The sequence below is a fragment of the Buteo buteo genome, chromosome 12, assembly GCF_964188355.1.
Source record: "Buteo buteo chromosome 12, bButBut1.hap1.1, whole genome shotgun sequence".
NCBI lineage: Eukaryota > Metazoa > Chordata > Aves > Accipitriformes > Accipitridae > Buteo > Buteo buteo.
In genome coordinates, this window is record NC_134182.1 from 12280858 (window position 1) to 12300460 (window position 19603).

General features: G+C 41.2%; 2 protein-coding genes across 4 annotated transcripts; one reads left to right on the forward strand and one right to left on the reverse strand.

The window, feature by feature from the left end:
- Positions 1-429: 429 nt before the first annotated feature.
- On the reverse strand, positions 430-5674 carry TATDN3 (TatD DNase domain containing 3). 3 transcript variants are annotated; one of them, XM_075042700.1, is made up of 10 exons: positions 5580-5674; positions 5473-5505; positions 5307-5380; positions 5026-5110; positions 4302-4364; positions 3079-3188; positions 2620-2675; positions 2292-2404; positions 999-1076; positions 430-644 (listed from the first exon to the last, which is right to left on the reverse strand). In XM_075042700.1, the coding sequence occupies exons 1-10, from the start codon at positions 5637-5639 to the stop codon at positions 501-503; spliced, it is 816 nt and encodes a 271-aa protein (XP_074898801.1). In that variant the 5' UTR covers positions 5640-5674; the 3' UTR covers positions 430-500. The 3 variants fall into 3 exon arrangements, with proteins under 3 accessions (XP_074898801.1, XP_074898800.1, XP_074898802.1); XM_075042699.1 differs by having other exon boundaries at positions 999-1079; XM_075042701.1 differs by lacking the exon at positions 5473-5505 and having other exon boundaries at positions 999-1079; positions 5580-5657.
- Positions 5638-18101, forward strand: NSL1 (NSL1 component of MIS12 kinetochore complex). The gene is made up of 6 exons (XM_075042698.1): positions 5638-5949; positions 6203-6287; positions 10358-10488; positions 13035-13089; positions 15862-15929; positions 16538-18101. The coding sequence occupies exons 1-6, from the start codon at positions 5638-5640 to the stop codon at positions 16814-16816; spliced, it is 930 nt and encodes a 309-aa protein (XP_074898799.1). The 3' UTR covers positions 16817-18101.
- Positions 18102-19603: the final 1502 nt, after the last annotated feature.

Genomic DNA, 19603 nt, shown 5'->3' on the forward strand with positions numbered 1-19603 from the left:
AGCCCAGTCAACATGACATACACAGAATGTCCATCCAGCTGTGTTTTTTTAATGGCTCAGAAAGGGATGTGCAGTCTGCAAGTCCTAACAGGAGCTCTTCTATCATGAGTGGGCCCACAACTGTGTGACTTTCAGTCAGCAGAAATTAATGAGGGAGACATTAAGCACTGCACATTAGCCAGCTCTCAGACTAAGAGCAGCTAAGCAAGGAGTCTGAGAAACTAAACTGACAGTTTTATGGTGCTCTTCTTTACAGAGTATTTGTTCATAGACATGAAAGATGCAAATGAACAACCTGTCTTTATCACATCCAAGAGATGACAACGGTGCATACCAAAAGCCTTTGAGAAATTCCTTATATTCATCCTATGCATCTATATAACACTCTGCCCACTTCTTGAACTTTCCAACAGCAAAACTCCACTTAAGACAAGATGCACATTGGTTTTAATTACATCATAAATAATAGTTTCTGCAATATCATATTTCAGTTTCTGAATCTATATCCGAAGGAAGTTCCGAAGCTTGGGGAATACTTTCAGTGCATTCTGTGTAGTCACTTCTATAACTTCTTCAACTGGAATTCCTTTAATTTTGGCAATATATTCTGCAGCAACGTAAATATTTTTTGGTTCATTTCTCACCTGAAAACAAACAAACAAAAAAACCAGACCAAATTACAGATCCCTACAGACCACACGTGTTTCAGATTCGGTACTTCCTGACACAATTTCAGTCACATTGTGGCCTGTGTGCCAGAGAAATTACATGTATCTATTCTTATTGGATTATTTTCTCCTTTGCCCATTCCTGGGGTTTCTTCTCCTTTCCCAGCCTCAGGAACACTGCCTTGTTCATCTCAAAATTTTCACTTGGCAACCTCTTTCACCCCTTGTACCTATGCTTATATTACTTCACTCTCCTGTGCCAGTAGCTGACCTCCATAAGGTGTGGGTTTGGATATATGCACATAGAAGTTCCTCCTCCCCATCATTTACCTGTTTTTCAGGCCCCAGAGCTGGAGAGTCAGTTTCCAAGCACATACTTTCCAGAGGTAACAGCTTCACAAGCTTCTGCTTCTTGAAGAAAATAAGACAGCTATTAAACACTTTATGCACTTAGACCTGTGGGAAAAAAACATATGAAAGGAGGATATTCTCTGCATTTAAAAGCAATGTCAAAAGACTTTGGTGCCACTGTCTGCATTTTATCAACATTTCAGAATGGAAGCAAGAATACCAGGAGCTGCCCAAGAAGTCCCTTCAAATTAGGATTATCCTGGTTTTTAAGTATCTGAAGTACTACTACCTAAACACTGAATCCATTGTTATTTATTAAATCATGTAGTTATATTACACAAAATACCCTATATTTACAGTTGCCAATGCAATTTTAATTTGCTATTTTTCTGTATATATTTGTGTATATATATATTTGTGTACCTTTTTCCCATCTCTGCTTTTACCACTCAACCCCAGTTTGCTTTCCTTTTTCCAAGTTGCTAGCCTTGTTCCCATCTATATCCATCCCTCACACCCCCTCCACTTGAATCATGCCTTTTCCCTTCTTACATTTCCTGAGCTTATCACAGAAAGTGATGATAGTGCAGGATGGAAACAAACTGCTACCCCAAAATAAGACCTCAGCATAGCTTGCAGCAACCCAGAGTAGAAATTAAAAGAGTAGCCTCACCAAATGAAGGGCTGAACCTCGTCAATGCTGTCTTTAAGGAATTTAGCTGCTTCTTTGCTGGGTACACCTTGTGATAATCTCAATCTTTCAAAGGTCTGTGACTTAGCCAAATTGAGCAGATTTGCTTTTCAACAGAAAGTGCCATAGCACTGAGATAGTAACTAGTCCTTTTCTACATGTCATTTCCCTACTCTAAAACAGTATAGTGACAGAAGCTTCCAAAGAAGAGTTCACCAGAAACCACATTAAAATGCGAAAAAACCGCCTATTTTCTTAACCCTTGTTTCTCAGGAATAGCTGAACTGTTTTAGCCAAAATTTCCCCCCAAAAGTCTAGCTATGGCAAAAGCCCCAGGTAGAAATTTAGCCAAAGTAAAAACATGCAATGCTATAAGCAACTGAGACTTCTACTGTGAAGTGTGTATGGTTGCTGTCATCTGACGAGTACTGCTCGTCCCACTTCAAAGTGTACAGACTTAAAAAACAAGCATATTCTTGAGCAGCACAGTGAAAACAGTCATGTTTGCCATCATGATAAGCTGTCAGCTATTACTTGCAATCCCAAAGCACCAAGAAGAAGCAAACCCCTTTAAACATTACCTGTTCACTCCTTATAATGGAAGGAGGAATGGAGAAGAAATATCCAGCTTTCACCCCTTCCATCGCTACAGATGGCTTCCCATCAAATGCATGGAGCAACACCTTTGTAGCACCTCAGAAAAAAGAAGCAAACCAAATCATTAGCAGTGTTTACAGTAGGTCTGTGATGTCAGCTTCCAATGGCACCTTGGTCCTATAAAGAATGAATACAGAATGTCTGCACTATTCCTTCCAAGTTTCATGTACACAAACTGAAGTGAGGACATGGCACAACTGAAGGAATTCTGCTGAAAAAAGACATGACAGAGAAAATGCATTAAAAACATACCTTGTTCCTTTAAGAGATTAATGGTTGGTCTTCCAGCTGAGCGGGAATGAACATTTCTGCACAGAAAGGAGAGGCTCAGCATTAAGAAAATCAGCAAAATACTTTTTTTTTCTGTAAACACAAATTAACTAAACAGCAGCTTGGGATGAAAATAATTAATCTGTATTACACCTTTTATCAGGAGAAAAAGCTAGAAACATATATATGAATCATTTTACCTACAGTAAAGATATAGGAACAACATAGCAAGGAGAGGACACAGAAGACCACCGTATTGAAATGCAAACATACGGAAAAGTCTGTAATTAAATCTCAAACCAGAGACTGACAGGATACTAATGCCAGTTTAATCCATCTAAGAAAAGTTCTGTGGGGTCTTAGTAACTATAAATCCTGGGAAATATTTCCACATGTTACTGAGATCTGGCAAATTCTCCTAATAGTATAAACAAAACCTACAAAGGCAAATCCAGTCTTCTCGCTAACTCAATCTGCTTGATCAAAACCTGTCTTTGTCCTTCCTTCTGTTCATCCGTGCTGGCAAATCTGGGAGTGAAATCTAGTCCAACCTACAGTGCAAGAAGAGAAGTGAAAAAATTTTACAGACCTAACGCTTGACTAAACCACAGTACTATACATAAAGGCAAAAAAATGCTTCATAACTGCAAGGCATTTCAAAATATATACACTAGAGACTGCAATTAAAATGAGCTCAACTGTAGCTTAACTCAGAAAGGAATCCATTCTGAACCATAAGCTTTTCAACTATGAAAGCATTTGTGGGCAGATAGTTACTAACAATTGTATTTAACATTTTCATCTGTAACTGGGGTTTTATATTCTATTGAATATTAGTTCAGACTAAATCTCAAATCTGGATCTCCAATACAAGTAAAATTTCTGACCTGAACCTGTAGCTTTAGTCCTATCTCTAGCAAAAATTACCCATTAATTCTATACTTTTTTGATTTAAACATGTTCAGGCAAAATTTAATGTTTGTTGAAGCAGCCCCTTTCACAGTTACACTAACCAAAGTCTTTGATATACAGCACAAGTACAACATGGCAAGTTTAGCTACAAAGCTCTGCCAATCACTGCTTTTTCTGCAGCCAGCACAGAACCAGCCATAAGTCGCTCTGGTACCTACACACAAAACACCCACACTCTACCCTAAAGCTTTCAAGCATCCATAGTTTATGAAGAAATGTAAGACAGGAAACAACACATGGATACAGACAGATGAGGGATCACAAGAAAAAAGGACTGTACAAGTCAGTGAGGCGTACTGAAATCATAGCTTAGCCTAACTTTGTCAGGGAAGAAAGCAGGAAGGATCTGAATGAGGATAACAACGTGACTCAACACTTAACTGTGCCAGAGAATAGGTCAAAAGACATTTGGGTATAAGACAACATAGCATAATTATGCAATCTTCCTACTAAATCCACCTGCATAAATGCCATCTATCTCCTAACAATGATAATGAAGGAAAAGAAGGAATCAGGCAAATCTATGAAGGAAAGCATATTAAGAGAATTACAAATCAGACTTAGCACTTGTTCAGACTGATAGCAATACTTATTGCATACACAAAACCAAGTATTCACTAAGTTTTTGTAATTGTGGTGACAGATGCTGCCAAAGCCATAGACATGTAAACAAGTTACAGAATTCTACTTACTTCGCCAATCCCCACCAATTTATCTTTGTAGAGTTCTATAAGTGGCAATGCAGCATCCAGATCCTGCAAGAACAAATTAAAGATGCAACCCTCACTGCCCTTAAAAGATGGAAGGGGTATGAACTCAGCATTGTGATTAAATTGGAGTTTCCTTCATTGTTCTTAAATTCTATACCTTAAAACTTTCTGTTACTGTGAGTTGTGCGGTCAGACAGTTTTTAGAAACCTGCAGGGTTTCCCTTCTTTACTTAATGACCCTTCATTTCAAGTTATCTTTCCACAGGAGCATAAGAGGTAATTAAAACAAGGCCCATAAAAAGGCTAATAACATTAAATGGGTGCAGACAGCTCTCCAAGATTTTCAGGCTAAGGGCACAAACGGTCGCCTTCCACTTCCCACGCTAACAAAGGGACATCTGCAAACACACACGCATGCTGTTCACTGTAAGCAAAGCATCCACTTGGGATTTTTAGAAGTGTTTCACTGCAGTAATATGGCCAAACGACTCTAGTGAACAATTCTGCTTTAGGACTAACACGGACAAATGGATGTGCTAAGAGACCCTGGGATTTGGTCCGCAGGGTCTTCTGTATTACAGAAGCACAGAAAAATCAGTGGGCAGATCTGAAGTTCAATCAGGCAGACCAGAGCATCCCGTCATCTGCCCTGAGCAGTCCCAGCAGTATTTTACAGCTGCGCTAATCTAACTCGCCCCTGTGTTACCTTCAAAGTAACACTGCGCTGCTCCTCTGGCGAAACCTCTTGAACCGGGTGAACTCCCAGGCACGGCAAAACAAACCCTGGGAATCTGAGCAAGGAATAGGCATCAGTAGCGCGGGAGACCACAGAGAAAGCAAGTTTAAAGTCAAAAAGAATGGCCGGCCTGACCAAGGAAGAGGGCAGGGCGTCCCCCGTCAGCTCCCACGCCGCCAGCCGCTCCCGCCAAGGCGCGGACCCCGCGGCCGGACACGGGCGGGCGCCGGGCCCCCCCGCCTGCCTCGCACCTCTCCGACAGCGCCACGACGCTCCGGAACTCCCCCGCCTGCTCCGACACCACCACCAGCGCCGACACCGGGGCCTGCGGCAGAGAGAAACGCCCGCCCCGCTGAGGCCGGGCCGGGCGGCGGGGCCGGGGAGGAGCGGGGAGAGGGTCGCTGCCGGCCGCCTCACCTGTTCCGCCGCCCGCACCACGGCCGCCACGTCCTGCAAGAGACACACGCCGCCTCAGCGCCGGGGCCGCGCCACCGCTCCCCCCCACCCGCCCCTCCGCGCCTCACCGTCTGGAAGCAGGGCGCGGCGAGGTGGCAGTGACAGTCCACCGGCCCCGCCGCCGCCATGGCGCCCCCGCGGCTGAGGGGAAGAGGCCGGGACACCGCGGGTTCCGCTTCCGGGCCGGCATTTTCCCTGCGTCCGAGGCGGGAAATGGCGGCCGGCCCGGCGCCGCCATTGTTGCCGCCGCCGGGGGAGGCGGCCGCGGGGCCGCCGCTCAGCCCGACCGCCGCCGCCGCCGCCGCCCGGCAGGACCCGCGGGTGCGGTGCGGCTCGCGGCGCGGCCTGGGCGAGGTGCTGGCGCTCTGCGCGCCCTTCGTGCGGGCCCTGGCCCAGGGGCAGCCGGGCGGACCCGCCGCCGCGGGAGACGCGCTCTGGGTGAGGCTGAGGGGGTGAGCGGGGGGGCCCGGCGCTACCCGGCGCTGGGCGCTTGCGCCCGCTCCTGCCAGGGGCCCGGCACAAAGCTGAGGCGCCCCACGGCGTTAGCCCGTAGGTTAGCGGGTGTATGTAGCTGCTTCCGCCGAGGTGGCCAACCCGCGCGGGGCGGTGAGGCCGGAGGGGCCTTTGTAGCTGCAGATGTGGCGTACCTGTGCCCAAAGGATGGCTTCTCAAGCTCTCCCGTGCCTTGCAGAACTTCGAAACAGCGGTGCAGGAGAACGTTACCGTTAATGGGCAGCCCTGGGAGGAGACTTCGGATGACTCCGAGCTGCAGAGTGGTATGCTCTGGTTTCCGTTCATTTCCTGCTGGGTAGTTTTGTTTTGGTTTCTGCATGTGGTATTTTTAATCAGGCAGTTCTCCCCCCCCCCCCCCCCCCCCCAGCTGTCTGTGGCAGTGAGGATGTTCATGGGGCAGGTAAGGTCAAACCCCAACTCAGACGTGCCCGTGTGAAGATCTGAAGTGCTGCACTGCAGGAGCACGATTCTCGCAGAGCAGCGTGCATAAATGAGAAGAACGGTAACCAAGATGCATAGGGACCCATATCCAAGAGAAAAGGGAAGGGGATAGTGCTTTATCTGAAGGACCGTTGCTTGTTTGACACTTCTGTCAAGATCTTTACAGATCTTGAGGCACAAAGTTCCAGCAGTCACTAGTGTGGTGCCTACCTAACTTAAAGTATCTGCTCTTGACTACTAGAGAAGAGTAGGTTAGAGACTACCAAAGTATCTGATATTAACATGGGAAAAATAAATGTTTAATTAAGTTTAATGGCAGCTGTCTTGCTGGAAACTCTACAGCAAGCTTTTAGAAAGTCAGGATTTCAAAGCAAGATTTTTCATTCAGAAGGTTAGGACAGAGTGTGTTCTATTTCATCAGCTTCTCTTGTCAGAATAAAGGCAGTATACAACATTTTGTGGAATAGGGTAAGGTGATCTATTTTTAAAGCTAGAACACAGCAACAGGATCCAAGTCCAGAGGCTTCCCCCCCCGCCGGGCAGTGAGTTTCTGTGTTTGACTGCCCTCATGGTAAAAATTTTCTTTCCTGTGGCCTATTGGAATCTCCTTTACTGTAATGTATCTGTTGCCTCTCATCCTTTTGCTGCACACCCCTGAGAAAAGCCTGCCTCTGTCTTTTAGGACACCCTTTAGGTAGCTGAGGGTAGCAGTTAAATTACCCCCTAGACTTCTCCAGGCTGAGCAAACACAGCTCCCTCAGCTGCTTCTCATACATCATGTACTCTGGATGCCAACCCTTTTGGTGTTCTTCAGTTGGAATTGCTCCAGTACTCAGTGACACAGCCTCCCAGAGCATCGAAGCTAGGATGTTATGGTCTAGGGAGGTGAGAATCCTGGCTGGATCATTGAGTTCAGAGGGTAGTGTTTAATGGTTCATACTTTTACCTCAGGACTTATTACAAGCAGAGTTCCTCAGGTGTCTGTTCTGGGACCCATTCTGTTTAATGTCTTTATCTGTGACCTGGAGGAGGAGATGGAAGGTGCCTTCACCCAATTTGCAGCTGACATCAACCAGGGTGGCATGCAGTGAATATGCTCAAGGGCAGGCCCATTCAGGGGAACATAAACAGGCTGGAGAAACGCATCTGTGGGAATCTCAGGAAATTCAACAAGGACAAAAAGCAAAGTTCTAAATCTGGGAAGGGTTAACCCCCTGCAGGGATACAGGATGAAAAGGACTTGGGGGTCCTGGTGGGCTAACCCTGAGCCAGCCTAGTATATTGTGTTAGCAGGAGTGTAGTCAGTAAATCCAAGGACGCAATTATTTGCCTTTACTGTGCACTTAGTAGAGCACATCCGGAGTAGTGCACTTGTTTTTGGACTCCCTAGTATAGGTAAATTGCTGATAAACTGGAATTAGTTCATCAAAGGCTGCCAAGACACCCAGGGGACTGGAGCACTTGCCCTGTGAGTTGAGACTGAAGGAACCGGGCTTGTTTAGCCCAGAGAAGACAAACCAGCCTTACAGTACCTACGAGGAGGTTACTGAGAATATGGAGGCAGGCTATTTATTGAGGTGCACAGAGGCAAGGGTCATAAATTACAAAGAGTCGTTCTGACTTAATGTAAGGAAGTAATAATTCACTATTAGGATAACTGAACATTGGAAAAGGTTGCCCAGAGACCTTGTGCAGTCTCCAGCACTGGAGGCTTCCAAGAACCAACTGGATGAAAGCCCTGAGCAACCTGGTTTGAATTGGGTGTTGACCCTGCTGTGAGCAGGAGGCTTGACTCAGGAGAGACCTCCTGAGGGCCCTTCCAGATTGAGTGATTTTGTGCTAGGGACATTGGCCAAGATCTCTTCCTAGCAAGAGATGCCAGTAGTATGTCTGTTGCCATTATCTAATATACAAATTAAGTAAATGTTTATAATTATTGCTATTTAGTCACATATTTTTATGTAATATATACAATATTTTTATAATTATTGTCTTTTGAATAATAGTAGTGGAGGTTCTTGGTAGTCTGGTGTCCAAAGAAAATTTCAGTGCAATTCATTTGCTCATCTGTGTTAGCGTTAGATGTCCTTTGCCTGTAACTTGATGCTTTTTACAGTTGCACAAAGCCAAAAATACAGATATATTGAACTGCCTATAGAGAAAGAGCTCCTTGTACTGTTTTTTGGTCAGGAAGCTTCTGCAGCTGTAGTTCTAGAATGATAAAACTCCAACTCCTTTGACTACTACAAAGCAAAAAATGCACTGGTCTCACGATGCAAAATGCTGAACTGATTCAGGCTCACTTAACTAATTCTAGTTAGTTCAAAAATTCGTAAGAGGATTTTCTTAACAGGAAAACTTTGTCCAGTTGGATGTTATTTTCAGTAAATTAACCTTTGTCTGTACAAGCCTAACTTATGCCAGCTGAGATACTGTCATCTTCCTGCAGCTGCCATAAAGCAGGTGTAAGGACTGTATTGTGCTTTTTAATTTGACATAAATTTCCTCATTTGCATATCTCTTATCCAGTTTGAATCACCAGTGAGCTGGCATTTTCTGCCTTCAGTGTTTACATTGACCAGTGGCTCAAGTCTTTCCCCTCTATGCTTAAATGATTTCATGGTGATCCTAAAACAAACAAGTTTGTGGGCTGGTTTTGTTTAAAACCTTTATTTTGCCTTTCTGAGGTTTACAATCACCTGATTCTGCACAGATTGACCAAGAGAGGGTGCTCAAAATCCATTCTTTACCGCTAGATTGAAAACACTGCATGGCTTGCAAGTTGTGCTCAAGATGGTAGTGGCAACAGTGAATTTAAATGCTAAGGAGTTTGCAAAATTAAATTTTAAAAAATAAAAAGGCAAGACTGTTGTCAACGTTTCAAATCTCCACCAGGGGAGAAAAATTATAGGAGTGTGCAGATGGAAGAATATACAAATATGCATTACCTTTCAGTTACACACAGTTAGGACATAAATTTGAATGGTTGATTTTGTTTTCTTCTATAACTCTTAATTTTTAGTTTGTAATGATGGCGTGTGATGTCAAGACAGTACAGGCATTTACTAAATTTTGAAATCAGTTTTAAAATACTATATTAAGCTTTCAAAATTGTTAAGTTTAATTGCAATCTTGAAAAAGCTGAGTACCTGTATTAGGGTAGCAGTAGTCAAAACACTTCAGTCAAGAGCTGAAAATATGTTCTAGGTATTTAGTCTAATCTTACAATTAGAAAAGCAAGCTGTGAAAGTTAGCTCCTACCAGATACAGTCTCTTGGGCCTCAGATGTTGAGAGAAGACATGGGGATTTTTTGGTTTTGGGGGGGTTTTTTGCAAACTCCATGTGACTAGTAATTACAGATGTCCTCAGGATGCAGAGTATTTCTGGGAATGATGTTTCATTAAGGTGGCATTGTATATTGTAAAAAATTCATAGATGGACTTTAAAAGTAAACGGCATATCTGTGCTCTATATGATATAAAATCAGTTAGTCTTCAAATTACTTGGACGGTTGGTGTTTGTTTAATGCTTATAAATTACACAGATAAACCATTTTTTCTTGCTTGAAAGGTAAGCATTTCTTTGTGAGATTATAGATTCAGAGTGCATAGAGAAAAATACATTTTTGGTTTTTTCCCAGAACGTTCCCTGTCCCCCGCGTTCTCACCAGCTCCCTTGCTTCAAGAGTAACTGGGCAACATCAAGTTGTGCTCTAATTTCTATATCACCTTACAAAGAGATCTGAGACAGATATCTTTCTCTTCATTGATAATCACACATGATTTCTTATTTCAGATCTAAAGCTGTCTTTTTCCTTATAACTTTGTCTCAAATTAAAAAAAAAATTGTAGGAGTATTCCTACAATAACTTTGTGTGTTTGTGATTTTTAGGTTCCAACATCAAAATTCTTGAAGATCAATTTGATGAGCTAATAGTAGAGACAACAAAAAAGCGTAAGCAGTGGCCTAAAAAGATACTGATGCATGCTATCCAAACCATGAAAGCAGAGCAAGAGTTGTTGGTGAGTAACCTGAGATTTTCAGAAAACTTTTGCATATAGTAGCTGCTGACCACATGTTCCTTGAAGAAATATATCATCAAATGTTGACCTTTAAGCTCCTTCCCGTAGTTGCTTTTGATTCTTCATCATATTCTTTTCACTGAAGAACAAATTATACAATGAGGGTTACTACAAAGTGGTGTGACTATGAGTAAGTTGGGCCTGTGGCACAGTTCAGCAAGTTACTTAAGCAGATTGCTTCAGCCTGATGACACACGATTTACGAGCCAGTATACATCTATTTATCTTGACAAATCCGAGTTTCTGAAATCCTTGGCTGAAGGCTGGTTGAAGTACTAAATGTTATGATACATAGAGATATTATCATGTGCAGTATATGACTTCTAAAAAGATGTCTGTGTTTTCCTAAGCACTTTTGTTGAGCTAATGACTACATTGAGTAAGTACTTTCAGTAAAGAAAGGGGGGGGGGAAGTAATGTGGATTAATGAACAGGTGCAGCAATTTCTCTGGTTTTTGACACTGAGTGTAAGGTAATTACTGGCATTAAACAACCAAGTCATGTCCTTGGTTGCTAAATTTCTTTCCTACAGTTACATTAGGCCTGCTTTTTCCTTACCTGCTGATTAATTAGGAGTCAATTTTCTATGGAAATAAAAAAGGACAAGAGGCAATGAGCACAAATGGAAATGCAGGAAATTCCATTTAACCATTTAAATATAGAAATAAAAAAGGACTGTGAGGGTAGTCAAACACTGGCATAGGTTGCCCAGCGAGACTGTGGAGTCTCCATCCTTGGAGATATTCAAAACCTGACTGGATGAGGCTCTGAGCAACCTGATGTAGTTGGCCCTGCTTTCAGTAGGGGGTTGGATTACACCATCTTTAGAGGCCCTTTCCAACTTCAGCTATTCTATGATTCTAGACTAAAGAAGAAAGATAATTTTTTTTTTTAGAAAGTTGCTTAAGAGCCTACATTGCATTTCTGAGGTCTAAAATTGACAAAAGTCACTCACTCTCTAGGGTAGCCAAGTCTAGATGATTTACAGTAAGTAAAAGTGCATGGGTATATATTTGCCTTAAATCTGAGATATTTTCTAACATATATTGCCTTTCGTGATTTCTCTGTTTTTTCAATATATCAAGTATGTAAAACAAACCAAAAAAATCAATTAAAATAAAATATGCTATTGCATAACACCAAGATTTAACGAGACCTTTTAATCTTTCTGCAAAAGGAAAACTATGTTCTACCTGAGTCCCAAAGTGGATTAGTTATTTAGAATGCCTCTCATACTACCTTTTTTCTGTTGCTGACCTCTTCAAATTTTACACCACCACAAGAAGATGATTATTTTAATTAAAATGTCTGCAAAATACAGAAAGTTTTTAGTTTATCTCTGTAAATACAGTGGCTTTTTTTCCTCTCTTGGCTACTTCTGCAAAGGTAGTAGTCGTTTCTCTGCTCTTGGTTGAGGAATTTTTATGTTCTATTTTGACCCTAGCTACTCCAGTGATGCATGTTTTCTGAGGCATAAAGAGCCGTTACGAAGACTTGGTAATTAACTGCAGTTTATCTGGAGAGAACCACTCATTTAGTGTGGTGATCTCCCTGTAATTGCCAAAGCAAGAGATCATCTTGTAGGTTTTCAGTCAATATGTTCTGTTATGTTTGAGGATAATGTCAGCAGTGTTTGTTCTTCTGCTTGGAGCTGCTACTGTAAACAGGCTAAGAAGATGTGTGAACTGTGAAAAATTTGCTCTGGTAAAACTACAGGAAGGAATAATTAACTTTCCTCCTACTTGTTTTTTGTTGAAGAAGGTTGAGGGATAGCTCCTGAAGTGAAGAAAAATACTAACTTGCAGATGATATAACTTAAGTTCCCATGTCTTTGCTTTGTTTCCGTCTTCCCTAGTAGTTACTTCTAATTCCACCTTTAATATAGCTAAATATTAGTTGTATTTATTATTAGTTAGCTTCATGTCACAATTAATTGATGTCAAGTCACAAGACTCACAGTAGGACTAAAGAGCCAGAGAGCCTGGTCTGTGAAGGAGAGTGTTCTTATTCATGCATAAGTAATAGCAGGGCTAGAACGTAGTCATTTAAATAGTTTTCTTTTTCTTAGTTTTTTGTCTTAATGTACCCTTTGTTCGAGTTTGCTCCTCTGTGAAAGCATACTGGTTTTTGTGAATGGCTCCTTAGAAGCCAGAGCTGTTCTTTTTCCTCAGTTGTGCAGCAGGTGGCAATGCTTCTTCCAAAATGCCTGGATTTCAGTTTAGTCCTCATGCTTTAATAATGAGAATTCTGCAAACTAAAGTGGATTTTGGAGATGCGCTTGCAGTGAACTGAACTGTGTTAATCAGAACACTATTGCCAGTAACTGAGTATCTATAAACTGTACCCCTAATACATTCTTTATCTAAATCATTCCACCACCATCTCCTTGTACTAGCCTTTCTCTGTTGTTCTGACTGCTGTGTGTACATTAGATATCTATTAAACCAAGAGAGTATTTCAGAATTTTTCTTTTTTTGAATATGCAGAAGCTCTACCAGCCTTTTGTAACACCAGAAGAGATAAGATCACAGCCTTCTCAAGGTAAAGAATTCACGGGGAGGGCAACTGTACTGAGGAAACACTGCCTACCTTACTGGCTAGCTGTAAATGTTTAAGAAGCTTTCTTTAAACTGGTTTAAAATTATTGACTGTGTAAATAATTAACTAAAATAGCTGGAAGTTTGTCATAACTGAATGTATTGCTGCATGGGTTTTTTGTCCCCCTTTCTCTTCTAAGTGCCGTCTGCTGTTAGGCACTGTACTTAAAGGAAAAAGCTGGCTGCTGTATTGGTATTGGGTAGAAATTGTCACAGAGCTACCCTCAACAGGTTTTCTTACTTTCCTTCATTACTGGTGGAGGCCAGATGGGGAACTAGATGGATCACTGACATTATACTCCGACCATTCTTGTGTTCCTTTTACATGGATACTAGAAATGCTTCAGTCTCTCTTCCTAATCAGTGAGTTTCTTCAGGGAATTGAAAGCAGTTGTGTAGTACTCAGTGATGGCAGTGTTGACTCTCCTAACTTGCAAAGTAGGCATCAAATTTTATCCTGCCTGTGTCATTTGTAAGGGTTGATGAAGAAACAAAACCGCAAACAACATCCTAAGTTAGCTACATGCTTTTGAAAGATGCCTTATACAAACTCTTTGGAACAAGGTGGTGTATTTTGCAGTTGGTGATTGGGATGTGGTTTCTTGAGGCTGGCCTTAAGAAATTGAAAGTTTTGTCTTGCCTGTTCTTAAGTATTGAAAAATGACAGAATTTACCAATGCTGTTCTAAGTTGAAAAGCATGGTTACAGAACCCTCACTGTGGATTACTGCACATGATGTAAAGCTGGTGTAACAAGCAGTGGTGTTAAAGTTTGAGAAGCTGAGCTTAATCTTCCAGTTTTCACCCTGCTGATCTGACTTCACTCTAGGCATCGTTTCCTCTTTGTAAACAGGAGACATTGCTTCCAGAAATGCCAGCCTGTGCAGCAAAGCAGCTAACAGGAGCAGTAAAGAGTGTCACTTCATATCTGGGTTTCTTTTGGTTTCTGGTGTCCAGATCTATGCTTTTCTGATGTGAATTAACTGCTTGTAAGTTAGTAACAGCTTGCACCATGGTATTGCCTTTTTAGGTTTGCTAACAGCAAAGTCCTAGCTAAGATAGCAGAGAGTTTGTGCTGAATTTTAGTATTATGTAGTGTTTGGGAAGTTTATGTATCCCAGTTTAGCAAGTACAGTGGCCAGAAACCAAAAATGTTTAGATTACTCAATACCTTTCGTTTCCTTTTTTCATTTCCCTATGTTTTGGAAAGCCTTGAACACTGAGGAATATAATGCTGTCCGTGTCAAGCTGAACTCCTGCAGGCAAATTTCATTTAACTGTGTGTCAGTCTTTCTGTATAACTGGAATAATCCGAGTAATTATTTTTACTTTCACTTAACTCCTTCCTTGCCATTTCATAGGGTCACCAGTCTTCTAATCCCAATAATCTACTGTAAGAATGCTTCATTATGGACAGGACATATCCTTATTTTAGAGAATGTCCATTCGTAGACTTCTGTGGTGTGTTTAAAGAGGCTGCTGTTGGACTGGTTTTCCTTCCGAACTCTGAATGATGGTGCATTTTAGTATCCATGTCCATACATGGATTATTCATTCCTAAACCATGTCTGATCAGCACATTGGGCATGTGGTCAGACGATTTAACAAAACACCATCTCTTGCTGCTTACTACGTTTCAGCAGGAGATCACTGTCGCCTTGTGCTTGAATATAGTGATTGACCTAAATTATTTTCAGTAGCATTAATGAGATTGACTTCAAAGCAGAATGTTCTGTTTAACCCTGAAAGGGTTCAGGGGTGTGTGCACCATGTATCCTACTGCAGGCACTGGTGAAACCTTACAGAAAAATAATAGTAGTGGAGGTGAGGCTGCTTCATTCCTAGGAGCACGCTTGCTTATCTGCTGATTTTAAGTTTTGTTGATGGCATAGCACTGCAGACAGAATAGTGGTGGAGAACATGCAAAACAGTTTTATAATAACTTGAAGAGTTTAACTCTTGAGTAAAGAATTATTATTGCTTGTAAATCAATCATTAAAAATGAATATTGTGTTGATGATTTTATCATATTGCTACTGCAATCAAATATATGCCTTTTCCCCCCAGTATTCTGCACCTGCTGTCTGCTTCAGTGTTACTGAAAGCTTTTCTTTCTTTTTTTATTAACCCAGCAGAATTAATGCAGTTCATGTTGTTTATGCTTGGTTCTTTGTCATTCTTGCTGTTAATGCTTGCTAAATTAAGCTGGGAGAAAAATGTAGCCTTTACAGTTCCAACAAGTCAGCTTTTACAGTAAGATGATTTTTTCCCCTCCTTAAAATGGATTTCCTTCATCTCATTTTCTCCACAGTTGTGATTATTCCCCTTCTTTCGTGCATTTTTATCAAATGTAATATGAGCTTGAAAGGTTTGAAAACAGATATTTTTTCTTTTTTTTTTCTTTCTAATTGGTCTCTTCCTTTATTTCAAATACTGTCTTTGTCTCATGTTTTGTATAAGCTGTAGGTTTTCTAGTGAAGAACTTTGTGGCTTGCTATAGTTGAGACTGCTAGACACTACTACATTTTGAGCGATAATAGTAAGACAAAACATACAAACTGTTGTCCTCTGCTATAATGAAAGGGATGTGTTGTAGGTTTAAGTTTTATATGGGGACTCTGCTGCTTTTCTATCTGATTTCTGAGAAGTCGATAGCAAGTATTGGGGGGAGGGAGTTAAGTTTCAGAAGTTTATTTGGGCTCTATGTTTTTCTGTAGATGCTTACATCGCAGATCTGAAGCAGGTGACAGAAATGACATCCAAACAGATTGGTGGAGCAATGAAGGTGAGATCTCTGTGCGCTCCAAGAGGATATTTTTTATTTTCTTGATCCATTAAAATGTCACAAAACAGGATTTCTAACTCATCTTGGTTATAGTTTTGTACAAAAAAGCTTGCGTGTGTACTTTTGAAGCAAGTACCTATTTAGGTTTGGACTGCTGCAGTTGTATCTGTAAAGCGTTCCCCTTCACATGGTAGTAAGGAAGGTTACCCTGTGGCTATAGGAAATATTTTTAACAGATATTTTAGAACCTGCAGCATCTGAAAAGTCAAACATCTTTTGAAGACCTGTACAACTTCATATAGCATGTGACATTTGTTACTTCAGTACCAGCTTAAACATGAACTGTGGTGTTCCTGTGATACTTACTCAGCTTAGAAATGTAATGAAGGAACATTTAAACTTGGTAACTCTTTGCATGGCCTCTGAGTGCAGACCCTGGTCACTGCTAGGCTGGTAGCTCCGAGTTCCCAACCTTCACCTGCCATCCTAAGGATCATCTCTGCAGACACTGAAGCTTTTGTGCCTGTCAGAATCTAATTAACATATTTCATTCATTGTAACCATTACTTTTCCCGCATAACTTGAGATACTTGGATTTGTTTTTGCAGTCTCTCCCAGCACTAATAGAAAGAGCAGAAGGTTTTTCCCAAGCGTTAACTTGGCAACCAACCTTGGAACTCTGCAAGCTGCGGCAAGAAGTCTTTGCTGGTTGCAAGGCGAAGGAGGAAAATAATGTCCAAAATTTCATATCACCAGGAGAAGTCACACCAACAGACGCTGATACCAGTGAAAATGCTTACGTTTTGCTAAAAAAGAAAAAAGCTGCAGATTCACCTGAAAGAAGACGCTACCCACTTCGACGGAGGAAGATTACTCTCAGCACATGAGTTTCCCATTCAGTATTTCGATGGAATCTGAGTTGTACTCTTGCTCAGTGTGCGCAGTCTTTTTCCTTAAAACTTTGTCTCCCCTCTAATTCAGTGCTATACATGGGAGCTTCCTTAATTATTTAGTCTTTGATCCTTTTAAATATTTCTATTTTTACTGTCACACTGATGGTATTTGAAAGCCTACGCATACCAGTAGCATCCGATATCCAGCAAGTATATTTGCTGATTAAGTCTCATTTTTTGCTCTCCCATTACAGCATTTAGCTTGAGTCCTCATGCTTCTCAGAATTTGTGCACACACTTCATGTGTATGGACAGTCTTAGTAAACTATTAAATGCTCATTTACATTAAGCATGTCTCTAAAGAGGTTGGAGAATGTCTAGTTCTCCTAATGCACCTTTATTTATTACTGAGTTGGATGGCTATTTTTTTTAATAAATTTAAAAAGAAATTCACACTGGAGCATATTGAAAACACCAGATTTGATACGATGTTACAGTTTTTAGAAAATCCACACACAAATATGACATTGGTCCCTGCTATTCCACCTTTCCTGAATTTAGGTCAGCTGGGCTTATTTATAGTCATGTTTGTTTAAACTTGGGATTTTTGGTAATTGTATGTATTTACTTGCACTGTGCTCTTCTGAACAAGGATTTGAGCATCCACATCTTGCAATCTGATATTTCGTTTCATGTAATCCAATTATGCAGTCTGGGGGTTTCCTGGATGATATTTCTACACATTATAGGATCTTGACTTAGGTCATGTATGCATTTGTGATGTTTGACTAAACTTTAAAGATAGGCTACCAGTAAATGGTACTGAGTTGAGCTAGCCTACTTTTTTTTTTCTTTACGCATTAGTACCTAGACAATTGCACAGTAGCACTAAATTGAGCATTGCGCCTTCAGCATTCATAACTTTTTCTTGTTTATGATTGCATGTGCTTGCAGTAAGTACTCGTGTCTGATATGTAACGTATTTCTCACACAGTAAATGGAGGGGTTGTTTTAGAAGCTTTATTAATGAAATGTACTGTGGTAAGAAGATAGGTCTAACCTAATTCTAAGAGATGGAAAATTTTCAAGAAAACGTGAGAGATTTTAGCATTTATTTTGTAAAGGTGAGCATCTGTACTGAGACTTTGTATATTTAATCATATGTAAATATTTGTTTCCCGTTGCTCTTGTATATACAAATGTGTGTTTTTATACAAAGTAAATTAAATCAATTAAGGAAGATGAAAGTTGCAGATAATGTTGTCAGTTCTAATCCTGGAATAGATGGTGACTGAACAGTGAGCGTACTTCAGAAGACATCTGTGTTAAATTTTGGCTTGGGTAACTGAAGTAGTTCCATTTACTGCCTTTGAACTCACAACTGTTATTAATCTCAGGGCTACAAAGCATCTAATGTAAGAGAGGACAGGATGTGAGAGGGACTGGAGCTGCGAAGCTGTGGAACATGTGACTGGGACAGTTTTTCACACAGCGACTTGCTATTCTAGCTGCTTTGATTACGTGTGCTCTGTGCCGTGTTGAAAATCCCCATCATGGCTTTCTTCACCAAGATCCACAGATACTCTTTAGTCTGGGTGTTCCTAGACTAAGATGAGCCCTGTGAGATTTTGAATGGCTGCCATCATAGTATTTGAACGTTTTCTATGTTAATAGGAAGATTCCCTGCTATTCTCTGCAAATAATGATAGGCAAGTACAGAGAATAGCTAGGAATAGGCACGTCTCTTTGAAGAGTTCCCATCAACAGTGGCCAGAGTAGGACAAATACCTTAAGAAATAAAGAGGAGAGAGCACTGTGGATTACGTCTTAATAAGCAAATTAATGAATTCACCCTACAGTGTGTGTTAAGAGATTGCAGGGTAGTTGGTCTGCACAGGATTTGAAGGAAGTGGGAATGGATGCCCTGAGCTAGGGCAGTCGGGCCTTGTTCCATGGCCGTTGTTGCAACTGCAGGTGGGTGGAAAAAGAAAACAAACGCATCTGGAAGCGCTGGCCAAATAAAGAGTGTAAAGGAGGATAAACCAATCAAGATTCCAAGTGCAGCACGTGAACTATGAATTTACGAATCTCTGATGGCTACTTTTGGCCAAGCGGCAATGGAAGGTGTTGGAGGACCTCCCTTTAAATGCAAGTTCTGTGATGAGCTAAACTCAACACTTGAATGTTCAGCTGTTTTTCAAATGATTATTAAAAATTTCTACAGCAAGTGATATCTGCAACTAGCCGTGCCTGGGATCTGTTCTTCCCACTGGCAGAAATATGTAAAATACTTAATTTTTTCACATTCCAGTAGCCTTTTGTCCTTCAGTTAACTTTTCATAGAAATCAGCAGTGTTGTGCAAGACAAGTGTCTAATCAGGCTTCTACTGGAATGTCACAACATCTAAATTTATTTTTAACTTGGGGTGAATTGCTGTTGCATCAAGAAATGTCTGGTAGTTTTTCTTTATATAGCCTTTGAATTTTGTAAGACAGCTCAATGGTGATGGATGCTTGGGAACATTTGCAAACAGTTTGAATTCCTTGGCTTTTTGGGGTGAGATGGAATATATCTCGCTGTTTGTTGGCATGTACTCTCAGCGATGTGCTTATCATTCGTGAGGGTGGGCTATCCCTACCCAAGAAAAACTTGCAAATCGGAGCAGTATCCACGCACACTTTTGCTGTGTGTGGTTTCTGAACAAAGGGGATTAGACACAGCATGCAGGGAAGCTCCTCTTCCAGAAATCTTCACGTGGACACCAACGTCTGGAAGCTTGG

Bases quoted from the DNA above. Each gene is read 5' to 3' on its own strand.
- TATDN3 (XM_075042699.1), bottom strand. From the start codon at position 5,639: ATGGCGGCGGCGGGGCCGGTGGACTGTCACTGCCACCTCGCCGCGCCC. The intron at 4,365-5,025 runs GTAACACAGGGG...TTGTTCTTGCAG, and splicing joins AGCGCAGTGTTACTTTGAAG to GATCTGGATGCTGCATTGCC. The intron at 1,080-2,291 runs GTAATGTTTAAA...ATTTTCTTCAAG, and splicing joins CCATTATAAGGAGTGAACAG to AAGCAGAAGCTTGTGAAGCT.
- NSL1 (XM_075042698.1), top strand. From the start codon at position 5,638: ATGGCGCCCCCGCGGCTGAGGGGAAGAGGCCGGGACACCGCGGGTTCC. The intron at 13,090-15,861 runs GTAAAGAATTCA...GTTTTTCTGTAG, and splicing joins AAGATCACAGCCTTCTCAAG to ATGCTTACATCGCAGATCTG. The intron at 15,930-16,537 runs GTGAGATCTCTG...TTGTTTTTGCAG, and splicing joins AGATTGGTGGAGCAATGAAG to TCTCTCCCAGCACTAATAGA.